At 28.9% G+C, this 18,331-nt stretch overlaps 1 protein-coding gene across 1 annotated transcript; it reads right to left on the bottom strand.

Moving 5' to 3' along the window:
• Positions 1-1,126: 1,126 nt before the first annotated feature.
• On the bottom strand, positions 1,127-15,630 carry LOC116776199 (uncharacterized). The gene is made up of 9 exons (XM_032669328.2): positions 15,504-15,630; positions 15,162-15,296; positions 9,332-9,537; positions 9,033-9,171; positions 5,738-5,887; positions 4,082-4,234; positions 2,910-3,011; positions 2,549-2,695; positions 1,127-2,249 (listed from the first exon to the last, which is right to left on the bottom strand). The coding sequence occupies exons 2-9, from the start codon at positions 15,232-15,234 to the stop codon at positions 1,783-1,785; spliced, it is 1,437 nt and encodes a 478-aa protein (XP_032525219.2). The 5' UTR covers positions 15,235-15,296; positions 15,504-15,630; the 3' UTR covers positions 1,127-1,782.
• Positions 15,631-18,331: the final 2,701 nt, after the last annotated feature.

The following is an 18,331-nucleotide window of genomic DNA, read 5'->3' as shown; positions in this document are numbered from 1 at the left end:
ATATTATAAAAGAGTGTTATTCTAAAAGGAAGGCTACTATTAAATAAAGCAAATTTATCATGACTTCATGATAGTTCTTCAAAAGTATGTTGAGTTTATTTCAATTCTCGTCTCTAAACTTCCAAGAATGTAATATAATGAATATTTAGTAATGAACTACTTAAAATTCTTATTCTAGAGTAAAAACCTTTGTGTTCAATTATGTACTATGATCAAAATGGTCAATTTCTACAAAACTCCTTTTATAATTACTGTATACCGTTTTAATAATTAATAGAGTTTGTGATTAAACTTTAATTACAACTTTTTAAACTGATAAATTCAATTTTAATTGAATAACAATTGTCAGAAATTGCCAAGCGTAAATTTAAATTCAGATAAATTAAATTCTATGGGAATTGATATGAATATTGACTCAATCAGATCTGGCAAAATTTTAAAACAATAAATGTTATAAATAACAACTTTGTTAATACCTCTTACTTTAATACAATAATTTAAAGACTATTATCATTTAATTAATAAAGTTGTTACTTTTGTCATTCATGTCCATTATTTATTAAATGTTCATGTTCATTTCATTTCTCAAGGGACGCTCCCTATATTTAAAGCAAGGGAATCCCCCAAAAATTATTACGTTAATGTAAATACTCCACGCAACCATTACGTCAGTAGTAAAATATACTCACTTAGGAAATGCTGTTCTGCGTTAAAGCTATCTATTGTATGTGACATTTTAAGGTCCTTTTCGTACGATATAAATTAAACTTGTAAGAGAATTTGTTATAATAATTAAAAATATTATTAGAAATTATACCTATTACGTCACCTAAATTATCAAAAAGTTAATAATCAACGTTAACCCTTTATCCTTAAATTTTTATGGGACAAGGTTGATTTTTTTTTTTTTTTAAACACTTTTAATATATTTATTAATATACCCTCGTTTCCTTAACAGGATTTAACTCCATATTATAGTAACATGGCGTGTGGAATGGAAGCCGACCCAACAACTTTGATTGTAATTGTTTTCGTACGAAATATGAGGGTCTAGTGCAGTTTCTAAACTTTAATATTATAATTTACTACTCCTCTATTTAGGACAAATTCGCTAAATAAAACGCAATTTGATTCAGAATTTATTTTAAAAAGTTTATAAAACTCCTCTTTTAATTTCGTTATATAATCGATATAAGTGTTGCCATCCATAATATATAGTTAGCTGCTAAATTTTTATTTTAAAATGAATAATAACAATAAGCACTTTCTTGTTTTTTTATTACAATGATATGCCAACTTTAAGCCACTCTAAGGGAATGAGATATTCGTATAATAAATTTTAAAGGTAATGAAGCAAGAAATATTATTATTTACACAAACCCAGACATAAATGAGAGGTTATCTTAGAATAATTATAATCTTAATTAAATAATAGAGAATTTTCGATGTAAATAAAAATAATACCTGCACGATTTTGACAAGATTTATGAAAAAAATAAAATGAAACAGTTTTCATATTATTTTACTGCAATAAAAATCTTATATGATTGTCATTGTTTAATTGACATTCATACCATCAGGATCATAATATTAATTCCCGAATATATTAATTTCATAGTAAATTAATTAATACAAATGTTCTGTACAATAAACGTGGGACCTATTCAAAAGTCAGTGATCAAATACAATGAATATTGAATACGTAATATGAAAGCTTTTTAAGCTTTTCAAATAAATTTAAAAGCAATAAGTCCTGGAGGTTTCTTCGCCTCCACATTGTCGTCACCCATAAAAGTACTGGTTGTTAGCATAACCTAAACTCTTTGGACTCATCACTAATTCTTGTTTTGGATCCTTGCTGAAACTAGTGTCACTAGATTGTGGCGGCACATAGTCTACATTCCCGTACATGCTCGTGCCTACAGAAGGATACACTGTGGACAATGGCTTCATGGCTCTAAGTGTCGCTTTATTCGGTCCGTCCTTGTATAAAATCATATCTGGATGTGCTGGATCGTAGAAAGTTCCAGAAAATTGACTAACGTCAACGTCGACGTCCAAATCTGATACATTATCGCTAAATATGTTCGGTGTTTCTGTTGTGAACATATCTCCATTTTTTGATCTGTCCGTCTGATCTCGTTTTTTATAATATCGTGTTAATATTAAAACAATTATCAATATAATGGCAATTGTTATACCAATACTAACATAGATCAAAAATTTCGTGTTCGGTGTATAAAATGAGTCTGGAAAAAAATGTATTAAAAAAATTATACCATATGGCGAATTGCAATTGATAATGTATAAATTTATAATTGATGTAGTACAATAATTCGTATTTCCGCGGTAATAGTTGAAATGAGTTTGAATAATTTAATTTATGAATTAAGTCTGGCTTACCGCAAAACTGCGTGGTTGATGTAGGTAACAACATTTAACAAAAAAGCAGCCATAGAAATGGTAGCTAGTGCTATTTTAGCAACAAGGAAACCTTAGTTGTCCAAAAAACAATGAAATTATTTATGTTTAATAACAATGGTCATACCTTTGTCGCTGTTTCTATGAGAGTTGAAGGTAATTTTGGTGTCGTCAATTTTATTTCGGTTCGGGTTAATCATATCAACTTCCCCTGGAAAAACTGGATTGATGATTGGAATTCCTCCATTCGGTTCTTTCCATTTTTCACCAGTATCTTAAAAATATTTACGTAGTAAGTAATATTCATTGTAAAATATCAAATTTCTTTATAAGAAATAAAATGAATGAAAGACGGATATAAAAAAATATGACCGTATTAGCACGGCAGACAATGGCCTTGGTTAAATGAACACTTGTTGTATCAACCTCAATTATATGCGAAGTTCAATGATGTGGATTATTGTTTACGTATATATACTAGAAAATACCTGATTCGTCGAAGTAGCCTTCCGCGTTATTCGTATGTGTATTCATGACTCTATCGGTCTCCGTAGCACTTTCGTAGCGCTCTGTTAGGACTCCCAATGGAACTGCACGAAACGTTTATGTTTCATAATGAATTGAAAAAATTCTACAGTAAAATGGAAAGTACAACTTTTGAAACAAAATGCAACTCTAAACTATTGTTGTTCACTAGTTACTAAAAGGAACTTACAATTTTTTTTATTGAATGCATGGGCTAATGAATACTTTAAATAATAAAATTATGAAATTAAACATTTCATCAATCTGTTATCAAAGCAATGACATAAATTAATGATTAAAGAAAAGAAAAAACTGTCTTATGTTATATTGCTACTCAAAATATTATTGCGTATTTTTAAGTATTTTAAATTGAGTTATTTTGGCTACTGTAGCAGGTGTCAACCATTTTGTTTTTTAAATAATATTTTTTTATACAAACAATTAATCCATTTACAACTTAAAAGATGAAAAGTATTTGAGAGAGCATCGAATGTACTAAGATACCACTAACACGTAAAATATGAATTAAAAAGAGTGAGTGATTTAAAGAGAAGTGCAATCTTAAGTATAACGGACATTTTTTGTTTTGAATTTTTGGAAGTATATTTTTTTGGGAATGACTAAATATTCATTCATTTAGTTAATACCTGAGAGACCCGGTATAAAGAGTTGTTTCAGTTTCAGAATTTTCAATCCCACTAGTACGGCTTACAAAAAACCAACTGAAAGCCTCAAACTTGAAATATCAAAAATTGTTTCCAGAATTTCGAAGCAGTACGGTAATAAATACTGAAGCCGAAAATATTTTTCAGTCAGAATTTCTAGGAGATACATCGCTCATAGAAATAATAATACTAGTCTCTCAAAATTATGTTGTCTATAAGTAATTAGTCGATTACTCGATTAGTCGATTCTTCTTCACATTGACTACATTTATTTGAATAAAGATTTTTTAACCCTAACTAAACGAGTCTGGGATGGTGTGTAGTCACCATCAGATTTATTATATATATATAATTGTTATATTTTATTTGCAAGTATTTTTTTATTTGTATTCCCTGTGAAGTTTTAGAATTTAGTTTTCTGTAAGAACAAAACTGCTGTTACCGTTGCTGAAAGTTTTTTTTCAACTTACCACATGCGTAAACGACTTTGAAATAACTCTTGAAATTTGGGTTGCAATTCGATCCGAACGTCTTGTTATTTGCTACAACCTGGCAATACCTCTTTCCATGACAGATCTGCATAACAGTTTCAACGGCATAGGGAGCTGAGCAAACAGCGTGCGCTATAAAACATAAAATGTCTTAATATTTAAGAAAAACGATATTAAAGAGTCTTGGAAGATGAAAAAAATTGTAATAAGGATCGTTTTGAAAGAAGTAGATTGCTTATAGATGATGAAAAGAATTTTTATTTTTTTTTGTGAAAGAAACCAAAAAATATTATTTAAAGAGAGAAAAAATGTGTCATATATGTATTTTTATTTGGAATTAAAGTTTTTATGATGGTATAAGATTTATAAAGTCAATATATATCTTTTATTTACAACGCAAATATACATGAGTCGCTCATGTTCATTAATATAATCTCGTGTAAAAGCAAATAAATTTCACTAAATAAGTGATTTATCTCAATTAAGTTAAGCCTTTGGGCAAGTTCCCAAATGTGTTATAAACGTAAAATTTTGTTTTATATAATAAAAATTCAAAGAGATCGGGACATTTAAACAAGTGAAAGAACCCATAAGTCTAGTAAACTGCCGGTATATGATAAACTAAGTGTATATTTGCTAATCAAAACGATCAATCGGTATTGCAGTCTACCAGCGAACTCTTTCATTTCAGAGATTCATTCTGTGTTCACACTTTATACATATGTTTGTACATCTATAATACTATACAGATATTCATTCGAATTTAACAGAAGCGGAATGAATAGAATAGATGACGAAATTATAATTTTAGTTCGAAATTCCTAAAGTCAAGAAGCGAATTTACTGAGTTAAAAAGCAGACCTCAGGGATGTGAACAATGAAACAAAAGGCCTTTATTACGGTCACACGGACCAACTTGTCTAGAATATAATTAACATGTTAGTTCTTAGTACCTCGTATTTGACCTGTTTTTACTTTATTTAGCATTCTCTTTACAAACGGTTTGAAAAGCTAGTTAAATGTTTGCAGTAAAAAGTGTTCACTGCAGCATATTTGCTCCGCTGATATTTAATGAGATTAAGAAAACATATGAAAATATGCTATATTAATTACCCCAAGTCGTTTTATGCATTTAAATATTTCAAATGCAAAGTATTAAAAATCTGCTTTTGTTATAATACCACGTAACACAAAAACCTATTTTTAAAATCAGCAGCAATGAGAAAGCAGGAAATTTTCACGTAATCCATTCAATCAGAATCAACAAAAATACATTGCTTAAAACTCCAAATACAAAGTAGATGAGGTAAAATTCAAAGATAATATTGATGACCCAAAATATGGTTTACATCAAAAGCAACACTCTAATTGTAAATTGTGCAAGAAAATTCGTTTGTAATTGTATCACGTTTCATATAAATGTTGTGAGAAAAGCTATTTGGTTCATATTATAAATAAGTAACGAATTTGCTACACGGCCTTTTATGACACAGTTTGTTAATGTCTTGAAATCACGTGAAATTGATTTTAATTTTGGATTACATTATTTTTGTTCCTCAAAGAGATGTTTCGTTACTTAATGTAACATAAACAAAGGGAAGGTTTTGTATAAAGTGGTTTTCTTAATTATCTTACATTCATCCGAAACACCCTGTGGCTTGGGGCAAGAAACGGTTTCATACGCCAAACGACCGTATTGGGCGTCGTATATCGCTACCCGTGATTGCTGGTTACAGCTCAGCTTGATCACATCATCCTCACAGCCAGTTCGACTTCGAAATTCATCTAAAAATAAGAAATTATTAAAAACGCTTGTAATATTTAAAATTTGATACGCGACAGTAACCTAAAGTCTCTTTTAAGTATTAATGACACATTATAATATGATAGTACTGCACCAAATAAATCGGCCTGGTTTGTGAACGTAAACATTAAATGCATTAATTCCCCAATCATCCCCTAAAAGCCTTTCTGACGATAACGTTATAAATGTATGATTAAATATGAGAAGACATGAAAGAACCGCTTCAAGAGTTCATTTACTTGACATTATCATTCAAATTGACGTAAACAGCAAAGGAATATAGAAGTGTTCGTTTCTTATTACAAAAGATTTTTTTTTCATTACACCTGACGTTTATACTTAAGTATATTGAAAATTTTATATTTATTGTTAAAAGACGACAAAAAACTAATATTTATACGGAATGATAAATGACTGACGTCGTATGTGAACACCGAAAATTTTTTAACGATAAGCTTGTTAAATGCTAAAGGAATATAGAAAAAAATATAATATTAGATAAAAATTAAAGACTTAGAGTTCTGCGACTCTCAGACATCAAATAAAACAAGCTTCAATTCCATGACTTTAGCTAATCTCTACCATTCTGAACAAAATATTTGTGGGCTTTCTTTAATCATAACTAGTATATAAAACAAATGAAAAATTTATTTCATTTATGAATTTGAAAAATATTAAGAGCTTATAAGAAAATAGATTAAGTAGCAGAAAATAGCCTATTTATGAAAATTATATATCAACTTGGTCTTATTCCCATTAATGGGTTAAGAACTTATCTTTCTAGTGCAAAACGTTATAGTATGAAAATTTTATTACTATATATCCTTTGACCAAAACACTGAGACTTTCATACTTTATTTAATTTTTAGGTGATTATATTCCTAAGTATTTAAAGTGTTGTCAGTTATAAATCAGACCTCTTAAAACGTAACTCATTAGAATTTAAATAAACTAGATACTAAATAATACATGATAAATATTATTTCTAATTTCTATAATAGAGTGTCAATAAAACAACAAAATAAACAATTTAATAAAGAGACCATCAAGCATATTAACTGTATTATTTGACCGGTAATGGCCTCAACCCTTTCCATTAGAAATCCAACACTACCAATATGATAAAAGCCTGGAGTGTTTTAACAATTAAATGGCCCGACTGATTTATACACAGCTTTATTACTTATGTTACTAACGACGGCGCACACTTGCGATTTGTAGCAACATTCTCAAGAAAAATATACACGTGGTATATTTGATGAAGTCGTTAAGTACTAGCCTAATGTCGATTATCTATTAAATAAAATGAAATATAATTAAGCATTCCAATGACATTACGGCAGCAAACTATGTTGGTAATAACTAATGAAACAAGCCAATGTATTATGAAATAAAAAAAAAAAAACTATTCCTGGGGTAAATATTGCAACTCCACAAACAGACGCATGCATTTCTCCGTCGGTGTGTTGGTAATGAGGGCCGCACCTCGCCACACCTAGGCGCGCCCGGAGCGACGACCGGAATTTAATAACCCGCCATAAATCACATCAATTCACTGTAGCCCTAAACCACTGTACACCGATTAGGAATATCTCCCCTATTGTTAAACAATTTTGTTATATTTCTATTAAAATTCAATAAGGTGATATTGTTCCGTCTACTGATACTTTAATAAAAATGATACGTTAACAAAAATGTAAGAAATAATTATATATTGAATGAAAGATTTGTTAACACGATACCTTAATGTTATTTTGGTGGGTATATCATTGAAAAATTAAGCATAATATTATTCGAAGTTATTAATTTCCATGCTTATGAACATGCAACGATTTCAAATTTAAAATACTAAAAATAATGAAAATATTCTAAAACGTTATCCCAAAGGACTCCGAATCTATTGAAATAGAGATACAATAATAATAAAATGACATTTGTGATAAAATTTTATTTTCTAAAATAAAAATATTCAATAAAAGTTTTCTTAATACGATACAAATCAAGACAACAATTGTTTCCGATGGAATATACGTATTTTTATATGAATGAGTTTTGCAATGAAAATGAGATTTTATTATCAGAGGCCACCGTAAAGTAATTACTCTGCATAAAAGCAATAAAAAAATATTATTATTATATGTGAACTTTTTTTTTTTAGAAATCAATACTTTTTGTAAATGAAAGTTATTAAGAGTAGGAATACTCATGTATTTTTATTATAAAGTCCTGTATATTTAAGCAACAACTAATGTATAAGGATAAAATTTATTTTTATCAAACAAAAGGAGGAGTCGACAAATAAACAGACTAGCACTGAGTAATGCTATGACAGCGTCAGGTTTGTATATCTGACGTTTTTGCTCGCATCTGCAGCATTGAAAACAGCTGCCTCTGTCATTGTTGACAAATTTGGCGTGAAATTATAATCACATTTTGTGAAAAGGATGTTAGATGCACATAGCTTTTATATTTATAATTTATTATTTTTTATAATAGCGCACTTATACTGTAACTATTGTTAGGAGAATTTACATAAGATGTTACAGTGCAAGTCTTCTTGGTTTATTTAATATATTTTTATGGAAAGATAAAAGAATATAACATCGATATATAATTGATATATAATTTTTAAAATATCTTTAATTTATATAACTAATATATCCCAGGCTTTCATTTGTTTCTATGTTGTGTCTTTTTAGCACAATTTATACGACTTCTGGATTAAAATTATAACAAAATCTTTGTTGCTATCATATTATGTTCAATAACTTTTTGTTTTCAAAAAGAAATTGGAACATGAGGTTAATACTTTATACTCATACTTTTGTGAAATTTTCATGATATATTAGTATAATATTTCATGTCATTTAAATCTTTTCACGTCATTATAAGAGGTTTCTTTTTTTAAAATACAAAAAAAATAATGATAATTACTTCGCCTATCAGAAGAACAAACAGTGGATATATTCTACTTCTTCTTGTTACAAATAGTCACATCACACATAATAACGAAGCAAGTAGACTGGCTAAAACTAAATCAATGGAAGCGCATACTAAACTAAATGTTTGTATTCATTATCAAGACATAGTTTTAATGAATCAAGTTTAATCAACTTAAGTACTTACGGGGACGACATTTGTAAGCCACTTCGACGAACTTGCGAGCTAAGGGGCAGGGATCGACCTTCTCTGGCTTTAACTTCGTACTGAACTTACATTGAGGTTTCTTCTGACAGGCCTCTACAACCCTTCGTAGAAGTGAATACTACGAAAAACTCTTTAATATAGACAATATTCAATCTAAATAATCATAAAAGAGACAAAAACTAGATTTGTTAAGCACAACATCAAGAATATATCTTTCAGAATAATTAAGAGTCCAAATCACTTATAACAGATTTTACAATATAACTATATTCAGATACCTGCATTTCATTTGGCCACAGACATATTTCTTCTGCATCATCCATTTGTTGATTTACATCTGCTATACAAGCATGGCTTCCAGGCACAACTTTTCCGTATTGAGCAATTTGAATGCTTATTAAAGTCCCTGGAGGACAGGACAGCGATACCATCTCATCGTCACAAGCCGCTCGCTGCATAGTTTTCAGAGTCCCCGATAATAATGCTACAACAAACATTTTAATATGAAATAACTCTATTTGGATAAAATATTATATTATAATAATATAAATAGATCAATTTTAAATAAAAAACTTATTCAAATTTATCTATTATAAAAAAATAGATTTTAACAAAGATTAAGAGCAAAACGTAAAAATTTCTCATATTAGGTATATTATAAGAATAATCCGTTATCTGATTGTATAATCGTAAATACATATAGAAGTTAGTACAACATTAGTTTAATATTTAAACAGTTGTTCTTAAAATTTGTAGGAACATATCCTAACAAAGCATTATTCATATATGGTTTCTTTTCTATTTTCAACAAATATTATCGAACGTCACTACAACACAAATACGTTGATCTACAAATGCAATGCATCATAGTTGAATTTACAACGTTTTTCTCTTTAATGTATCACGTAGCTAACAAGTGCACTCACAGTGTAAATAATATCTGTTATCACGGATTGCAACAAAGCAACTTACTGCTACTAAAGCAAATTGATGTCTCAGTCGGATAGATAAACAAAATGTATGGCTCGTAAAATGAGCACCGACTTTATATCTAACAGGGTCCATCGCTGCCGGCTACTCCGAAACATTACCCACATAAAACGACTCATATTTTAAAAGCTTGTTATCACACTTCCCATCGCACTTCCAAATTCTATTCAAAATGTATTCAGAGTTATCATTTAACATCACTTGCGCAAATTATACTCTTTAATAGTAGCCATTCAACATAAACGTATTTAAAAATACTAATTAATTACATTTCTCAGTTATGGCGTGGTCCATTTAGAAGTTATAAATAATAACCACTTCAAATTATAATGGCACATATTTATTTACCGCGACAGGAAACGGAATCCTTTCACACACATTTAAGTTATTCGTTCTATATAAATTGAAAGTTATACTAGAAACAAGGAATTTTTGTAGTCACTACGATACACAAAGCAAAAGAAACACTTCAATCTTAATGCAAAAGGCCATTAACGGTTTTTCGTGTAATTAGAAATCATGTTTGAAGTCAGTGTTACCTCGCCTACTTTATTTTCACGCCAGTAAGAGGTGTGTTTATAAAATAGGTCACCTACGCTAAGTTTAGTAATTACTGCTCGGTTGTTTATTAATCGATAACCCAGTCTAGTGTATTTAATTTTTCGAGCATCTTAACATAATGATGGATTGCTTTAAAATTTCATATAAAAACTCTTACTTTAAAAAAAATTCTTCTTACTAAATAAAAAAACTTAAATTTATACTAATATAAACTTCATGTATGTATATGTAGAAACCTTAATAATATGTGTAAAAAATGATTTTATTTTACAATGAAATAAAGCGTTAAATAAAGTAGCCCGGTTATAATTTCTGGTACAATATTAAATAATATCTGAAATGCCTACTACATGTATTTGACACTTGCGGTTTGGAAAGGGCATTTTTTGAATATCCGGCTCTTATGTCTTTCACAGAAACGTATGTATATTTTAAAAAATTCAGACTGGGTTCAAACAAAAGAATGACACAATTTGAATGAGCTGTTTTGAGTGAACTACTTTTTTATTTTGTAAAAATAATGCTAATATTCCTTTCTAACGTTGGTGGTACTTTACAAAATATTTATGTTATATATAAGAACACTTTTTACCAATAATTTTATTTCATTATTACTATTGGTACGGATTCATTCATAAAAAATGTTGTGCTAAGTTATAATTAGGTAGATATGAAATTATATTAATAGGCAACAAATAATAAGCTAATTCCAAAAATTTGTTAAAAAAAAAATATTGTATCATTTTAACATAAACAAAATTAGGTGAGCTCGCTGACATTCATTTTGTATTATATGACACTAAGGAACTTAAAGTTACATAGGCAGCGGCGGTACAGGAAAACAAAGCCTAATTTATTCTCGGTCGTCTCTCTTACTTTCTATTCTACCAACGAAAGCCGCAATGATGGACACTGAGACTTGGCATAAATGCAGACACCTACCTCCTCATATTCAAACGCACAAAACAGCAACGGAGTACCCAAGAAGAATGGCCTACCTATAAATATGTCTAACATACATCTTTAATTAGGAAACCAAATAATTTCATGAAGAATGTTACTTTTAATTTAATTGGCACATCGCAAATAAATAAATCCTTAGAAGTTCAAAGTTTTTAGAACTAGAAGAAAATCCAAAGTTTTCTAAATTTATTCAGTCCAGTTTATTCTGGATACGATTACGAAACAGTAGGAGGAAAAGTATCTGAGATGGTGTAAGTAGTTTTCCAAGTTCGGTTAATGGAAATAGATCCTGATTAAAACTTCAGTAGTTCGCCACATCACGTATAACACCATCAAGTTTTCGAAGGCACTCTATTTTTGTTTTAGGACACAGAAAAGACCCAATCTTTAAAGTTAATAACAGAAGATATAGATGCAGATATATTTTAAACTTTTTCAATAATTTTATTAACACTATTGCTTAGTTTTAGGGCTTTTATAAATATGACATTAAAACCTGCTTAATTTTTGGACGTATATTGAATAGATTATTATGCAAAGGCTTTTCATTAAATTTACGTAAAAGCCACTTGTATGCAGTAAAGGTAAGCATATCAAAAGATTATTACTTTGAAGCAACGAAGCATGGAGTTGTAAGCACTGGCTAAAAACAAAGTAGTTCATACAAAAATATTATTTCGATTTTTTACTAAACATACAATTTATTTGCTAATTTCAGGTACCTCTATGTTGTGCTCTTGAGACTTCGCGGATAATTATGGAAAAATACTCTCATACTATTAATTGAGCTATAAGCATCAAACTCGACTAAAACTTGTGCCATCCATAATGCAATTTGATCTTTACCTCCAATACAATACGATATACACTGCGATGTCGAGTTTTTTGTCATTGGGATTAATTAATTTCCCTCTCGTATTCCCTCTCACTAGGATTTATTGAAATAGTCATACAACATGTTTGTCAAGTGACATGCTTTAAGCATGGGCTATTAATTTACACGGATATCACATATTTGCCAATAATTAACTCCCCGTAAATTAAAACTAAGCTCTTCAAACTAAATATTATAATGGTAACTAAAAATATAGCAAATACTTTGTTCGTGTGTTTCAGTTATAAGCTACTAGTGGGACATAATTGATGAATATGATATATGTACTTAATGAAGGCGTGTAAGCCTCGCCCAAACTAGTACACTAATTAAAAATATGACAACAACAAATATAACCCTAATTCTTGGATCAGTAGACAACTTTGTTTGGATAACTGTAAAAGTTTACCAAAAGTAAAAATTTTTCTAAGCTATGAAAGATGTAAATTTTTATATTAGCTGAATATACTACCAACAATTTTTAATTTTAAGATAACGCAAAATGAAGAGGTTACCAAAGTATGAACATACATGCAATTCATAAATATTATCCAATTTCAAAGGTACAAAAAAATATTACTAAAAAACTAAAAATCATACTATAAATTAACACTGGTTCTATGAAATGAGTGATCCAATCTTCAAACAAAAAGGATTCTTTTGTTATTTGTAACAAGGTTCTATCCTCATCTCCTTATCATTGTGTCTCAAGAAAGTGTAATTTAGAAGAAAATAATGAAACTTACATTTTAATGTTTGAAAAATTGGTTTAAAAACTTTTCTTATTAAAAAAAACTATGATATTTTTTTTTTGTGTTGATTAACAACATTATGCCTAAATAGAATTATGCCACTTGCATGCCACATCACATACTGGAGGTGTGCTGAAATCTAACTCGAGACCGCAGTTAATGTAGCGGCAAGCTAATATCAACCTTATAAACGAAAGAATACAATATTAGAAATACTGCCCCTTAACTTTAAATGGATTCATAATGGGTCACAAATAAAATTAATATACCCTCGTTGTATTACCACTACTCGTATATTTTAGTAAGGCCTTTGTTCGCGAAAAAGTAACTACGTTTATATGTCGGGATATATACATTCTAGATGAAAAAAGATTCATTTCCTTATTTAGCCTTAAAAGTTCTCATTAAGCAAAACCAATAAAATTCACTATAACATTAATAAATTTGTTTTTCCAAACATTTTTTTTATATTTAGATTTCTATTCATTATAAAATACCTTTAATAAAACTTAAAAAAAAGACAATTTAATGAAATTAGTAACGATTTACAATATAGCTCTTAAGGAATTTTGTATTATTCATATTTTTTATCATATAAATAAAAAATATGTATTAAATCTACCTGAAAAAGATTTTCTCATATACTTCCGTGAGTAGAATGCGGCGTATACTTTAAAGATTCTTAGTTCTCTACTCACGTTGCAAACATACCTATCTTTATGTTTTAGCCATAATTTTTAATATTATTCTAGACTAAGCTGTATGACAAATGACTTTGTCATGAGCAAAGCTACGGATATTTTAAGATAAAAAGGACCCTGCGTTATTTTTGTTGTTGCTGATGATATGCCACGTTTTCCTAAATAACTTTCATCTTTTTATACAAATTTCTGTTAAATTTAATGTCTATAACAGAAACTAAATACCTAAACAAGAGCATTCAAAATGTTACATTATTTAAGAACTATTATTAATATGTATTAACGTATAACTATTTCGGAGCATCCTTTAATTACAAAAAAAAAAAACTTTTGAGTGTTTATTTATCTTAAGCATCATAATTTTTTGTTGCGTCATTCTTGTAACGCAAAAAGAGAGATTACGATCTATATTAGTCTCATAAAGAATATAGATATTGCTTATTCATTATTATTTTTTTGTTGATAATGGACCTTTCCCTTATCACAGTCTAAATAAAATATCTTTACATTATCGCAACTGCAACCTCCTAACTATAGCAACCACACAAACACAATTAGATTAATAGTTGACCGAAACCGCCAAAAGACATTAAATTTCACAGACCATTTTGCATCTCGACCAACAATAGCTAAACCAATCCGATATATGTGTTACGCTTCCAAATTTTGAATTCTGCCAGATTACGTGCTATTTTCCTGAAATAGTCGGAAAATCCTATTTCTCCAGAGCCAAAATTAAAACCCTATCCGTATAATCACAAAAGTTAAGATAAAGTATACAATTTTTAAATGTTACGAATATGTATGTATACATATGTGGTTTGTACAAAAAAACATAATGTGCATATATTAAATGTCAGTATAGATTTTACTAATAACACAGACAACTACAATAGCCGTATGATGATTTCATTCAGCATCGAAATACCTAGTCAGTCACGAAACCTGCAAATATTAAACTGATATAAATATTATATAAAAACAATAAAAAAATATATAGAAGTGTCAAAATAACAAAGAAAGTAATTTATACTTATTATCAAGTACTAATTACTTTTCCAATGACTGATAACTTCTTCTTTGCGTTTATTTAAAAAGAAAAATCATAACATTCGCAAAACCAAAGATTTATCTCATGCCTATTTTAATTTTAAACAAAACACAGAACATTAATACAACCAATTAAGAACTCTATCCCGCGTGCATAAGGTTCATTCTTCTGTAAAGAAAATCAAATGTTATTTATGTAAGTGATAAACTTACTAACCTAAATTATCGGAGTTTGTGCTGGATGGTCCTGGTAAAGTAAGTACTGCCAAGATAAGTACTATAGTAGCCATTGTCCTCAAATATTTTTCAATTATTCGTTAAATCACATGTTCTTCACTCCACTCAATAAGTACTATAAATATTTTATGTGTATACAAGACGCAGTCATAGGACTTTAATGTATAAAGGTGAAGGATATTTGATGAACCAAAATAAAAACATATTTATAAGATTAAAACAAACTAATGATAAAAAAAAAAACTTTAAAAAAACAAAAAATAAATTATATGGAAGAGCATAACGTCTATCTAAGCGCCAAATACAATTATTTACTGCTTACGATTTGTCAAAAAGGCCATTCGCTTTATAAGTGAGTGCGCACGCGGCACGTGGGTATGTCACGTGGGTCAACCGCGTGGAAATATTTATATGTGGACGGCGAGCGTGTGACCACTATCGCACCAGACGTCCAACTGACGCGCGGTTCGCCCTTTATTCACTGGTCAGGCGCAAACCCATCAATTTTGCTTGACGTACCAATGAAACCTTTCTTTCCCCTTGCGAGCAATTAGGGAGCTACACTCGTAATTAATAAAACAGGATTAAAGTTTCAAAAGGTTGTAACTGATACTAACGATTTCTTAGAATGATTGAGACGTCAATATTATTTAACTTTTGTTTTTCGTAACCTTTTCCATGTTTACAAATCTTCTATTATAATATAAATACAAAATATTTTAACTTGCGAGAAACTAATTTCATGCTAAATTTAACTAAGTTCTATACTTTTATTCTACATAAAAATGTATTTTGTACATGAATTTATATTTTTACTGTAAAATTATTTTTTGTTTCTGAGTATTAATAAATAGTTAATAACGGGATGATTTTAAGCAATGAATGAAGATAAAACCAAAATAGTTGTTTCCTAATATTTTAATAGTGTAACAATAGCATACACCATAATAAAATTAAAAATACTAGTACGGAGAAACTAAACATAAAATTTATTCTTTGTGTATTTGAGCTAAACGCTTCATGTTGAAAAGGTTTGTAAAGAAAGCGTAATATATTCGAAGGTCGGGCGGCAAAACTCCTGCATACAAGGCTTGTATGATAAATGATGACAAATTAGGTAACTGCTAAAAGAGTACCTGTTACCGTGTTATATTATAAAAAATGCGTTTCTCTATGCTACCTTTTTATATAATGATTTCTATTTGTTTTATATATGACTATCATTTTCGAGACAAATGTTTTTTGTAATGAGACAATATAGTTTATTAAACGACTTCATTTATTTCATTTCAAAATGAAATATTTTCTTTTTTAATATATCTTTAAGTTGATTATTTATAAAATGTTATGTGATAAGATTTTATTTAATAATATTATATTATATAGTTCTATTTGTTTTTAAATAAAATCATTAATTTAAATAACTATTTTAACATTAATGTTAAAAAATTTCCAAGCAAGATATTATTTTAAACCCCTAGTAAAAGCAATTCACTTAATTGCTACGAATGTTATGCTTCAATTCCTTAACACGCATGTATAATATGACTTAACTGTAGACTTTGCAATACATTCTACGCCGCAACGAGTATGATTTTATTTCAAAAGCAAGTAATATGAAAAAATAAATCTATCAAAAATCATTCATTCATAAACAAACCAAAGGCTAAAACCAAGAGCTATGCGGTATAATTTACTGCACATTCAGCAAACCACTAAAAGTTATAAAAAAGTGATTGCAGTGTTTTACATTTTCAGTGTAAACATTTTTGTATATATTTTTTCGTTATCAAATGCAGTTGCATGTTCTAAAACTATTCTCGCGTTGTAATTGTTCCGGACACAAAGGAGGACAACGTTTCCACACACAATGTCCCGCAATTTAAACTTTGGTATTATCACTTTGTCTTTTTACTTAAGAATACCTATTTAATATTTTTGAAAGTTTCTGCGACTATGCGGTTAAATACGTGTCATTGTTTCTGCTGAAACCATTGTTATAATTCATTCACTGGTTTTTAAACAATAGACATGTGAGTAGCAGGAGGTAACTTTTTATATATGTTTAAATATATTTATAATAAAGTAAATTCGTAAAATTGATATTTAAAAAATTGCCATTTTAAATACTATGTACTGTATAAATCCTAAAAATCATAATTTTTTTATAACATAAAATAATGTGCACTTTTATATCCATTTTAAATGACCGTTATTTGAAAACATTTTCCCACTTAAATTAATATATATATATATATTAGAAAAACATCTCACGATAATCCTTTTGATCTATCTCATCATAGTAAGCATTATTGTCCTTGGGTCATGTAATTTCATCTTTATTGTAATTTCTGTTTAGCAAAAACCATCTTCGTCGTATTCCTTGCCATGTTTATACAAATAAACGAACCATGGATTTGTTTTTATGTAAGATTCTCTCCAAACAACCCTTTTTGCCCTAAAGTTAATCCAAATTCTGTCAGCGTCGTGAAAAATATTTATGCGCATATCTTTTTGTCAATTTTTGCACTTCTTTTGATAGAACTACAAAGCGGAAAGGAGTGCGTAAGCTGTACTTGATTGGTAAATAAGGAAAGTGAATGGCAATCACTGTTAGAAATGTGACATATTAAATAAGTATTATTTATATTTAAGCTCAGATTGTACGATAGGTTGTGAAATAATTATATAATTTCAAAATAGATTTACAGTTCAGTTCAGTTAAGTAAAAAAAGGATACCAAACTTTTCCCAGGATTTAAGAGTGTTTAAAAATTAACTCTTGATTTATCAAGACTTTAATCCCATAGATAGTCTATAGTAACTTAACTGCAAACTCAATTGCAAAATAGTTTTATGAAAATAAAATTTTTGTTCACCTATATAGAAATTTTAGATATATCGAAAATAATTAAAAGAAATACAAAAGAACACGTTCATCGTTTGTGAAACGAGGGAGGGTCACGTTTACTGCTTTTCTGTAATGGTTTTAGTTGACAATGAAAAGGCTTTACGGTATAGGCTAAAAAAAATCCACTACATGTTTCATACAATACAAAAAATGTTATGATATTTTATTGAACTTTTCGGTTGCCGATTTTTAGTGCATTTTTACTAAAAGTTTCGGATTTGATATAAAAATAAGTAAATT

Source organism: Danaus plexippus, chromosome 8, assembly GCF_018135715.1.
Source record: "Danaus plexippus chromosome 8, MEX_DaPlex, whole genome shotgun sequence".
In the NCBI taxonomy this organism is placed as follows: Eukaryota; Metazoa; Arthropoda; class Insecta; order Lepidoptera; family Nymphalidae; genus Danaus; species Danaus plexippus.
The sequence above is the reverse complement of the archived record's forward strand: the minus strand, read 5'-3'. Positions and strand labels throughout refer to the sequence as shown.